The 1,824-nt window shown below is 45.3% G+C and overlaps 1 protein-coding gene across 1 annotated transcript in view; it reads left to right on the top strand.

Moving 5' to 3' along the window:
* The window catches only part of RMDN3 (regulator of microtubule dynamics 3), a 22,173-nt gene that overhangs the window by 16,680 nt on the left and 3,669 nt on the right, over positions 1–1,824 (top strand). The window contains exon 7 of the mRNA XM_021706278.1: positions 278–338. Coding sequence (XP_021561953.1) covers positions 278–338 — 61 coding nt within the window. The remainder of the gene's footprint in view (positions 1–277; positions 339–1,824) is intronic.

Genomic DNA, 1,824 nt, shown 5'->3' with positions numbered 1-1,824 from the left:
CTGCACTCCAGCCTGGGTGACAGAGTGAGACTCCAACTTAAAAAAAAAAAAAAAAGGTAGCTGGGGCTGCAGATGACAGAGAGATGGGGAGGCTGAGATGAAGCAGAAGTTGTCCTTTAGAAGCTACAGATGGGCTTTTATTCTGTTCAAGCTTGCAACTATTTCCCAACAAGTCCAAGTCAGGTCGGGATTGTTGAGAGCTACAGCAGTCATTCTCCACTCTTTTCTAAGTGTGCATGGAGTCCATGTCAACTCTAGATCTACCTTTGTCCTACAGGAAAAGAAGAAGCAGAGGCTGCTCTGGAGAAGGGGGATGAGAGTGCCGAATGTCACCAGTGGTAATGATACCCTGCAACGCTCTGGGAAGAACCAGCAAGGGATAGAGTAGAGGGGAAGCCCTGTTTTCTCTGCCCTGGCCATGGAGGCATTTACCAAAAAAACCAGTAGAGGGAGTTCTGGCTTGTGTTTCCACATGCCTTACCCTACTCTTGGCCAGGGACCAGGGAGGGAAGTATTTTTGGGGAGGTAGCTTGAAGGGGAAATACAAGCTTTTTTCTGATGGGGCTTAGAGAAATAAGTAGCTTTGTAAGAATCACTGTAGCTTCAAAATTTGAGTTCTTGGCTCCTCAAGGAAGCTGGGACAATTTGCAGCTCCTCTGTCCTACATAAGCTCTTTCTCCTGGCTGTGGTCGCTGGCTGCTGGTACTTTGGCTTTCTTGCTTGATTCGCATGAGGAAAAGTGGATGTGAGTTCACTTCCAGGTAGTATAGTGGTCAATTTATTAGGCTACAGAAACATCAGTCCTTTTTGTGGTCTCATGTGAAGCAGAGTTCTCCTAATTTACGTGGGTCAGGGCCAACTCATATCCTGGGGTCTGATGCCAGCATCTGAGTTTTAGTGAAAAAATTTTTTTCCCGTTCCACTGCCATCCTTGCTTTTCATATCTCCATCCTCAAATTGAGTTAAGAACTGTGTTTCCCCATCTGTTGCTGAAAGTTTGTCTCTGCAGTGGTTCTTCTCAGAGGCCAGGAAACGTTTCTTGGGATATCATCGCTTCCCTGGACTCCCAAGATCGAAAATTGGTTTCACAGTTTTTTTTGCTATTCCTGAGGAACAGCTGTTTAAATTAAAAACGTGGAAATGAGCCTCTGAAGTATCTGCTACAAATAATCCCCAGATATTTAGCATGTACGGGAAAAAGCAACTTGGGCCTGCTTAGGCGCTCATCTAATGCCAGCTGTGCTTCTAGGAACAATGCTGGGAGATGGGGGAGTGAGACCTTGTTCTAGAAGATAGGAAGCTGGCTGGCCTGTTCCCCTGGTTCTTCTGGTTCTGGTGGCTCCCATGTTAACAATAGAAATTCCTAGAATATACCCTCCCAACTTGTCTGTCCTAAGACACTGCTTCCCAAGTCCCAGTGACATATCTGTATACCACGGTTAATAAGACCCTCTTTTTAGTGTCTGCTCAGAGGATAAAAAGCAATGTAGTCTAGGCAACATAGTGAGACCTCATCTCTACAAAAAATTAGCCAGGCATGGTGGTACCTGCCTGTAGTCCCAGCTACTCTGGAGGCTGAGGTGGAAGGATCACCTGAGCCCAGGAGGTCGAGGCTATGGTGAGCTGTGATTGTGCCACTGCACAGACTGTGTGACAGAGACACCAACTCAAGGAAAAAAAACCCAGCGTACTCAGGATTTTTTTCACTTTGATGCTGATTATTTTTGATGCTGTTCAAGTTTTGCTGACACCTGTTGCTATACTATTGGCCTGAGGCTTTGCCTAAATATTCTTTTTTTTTTTTTTTTTTTTTTGGTTTGGATT

This window comes from Carlito syrichta, unplaced genomic scaffold, assembly GCF_000164805.1.
Source record: "Carlito syrichta isolate Samal-C Ts95f unplaced genomic scaffold, Tarsius_syrichta-2.0.1 Scaffold315401, whole genome shotgun sequence".
In the NCBI taxonomy this organism is placed as follows: Eukaryota; Metazoa; Chordata; class Mammalia; order Primates; family Tarsiidae; genus Carlito; species Carlito syrichta.
The sequence above is the reverse complement of the archived record's forward strand: the minus strand, read 5'-3'. Positions and strand labels throughout refer to the sequence as shown.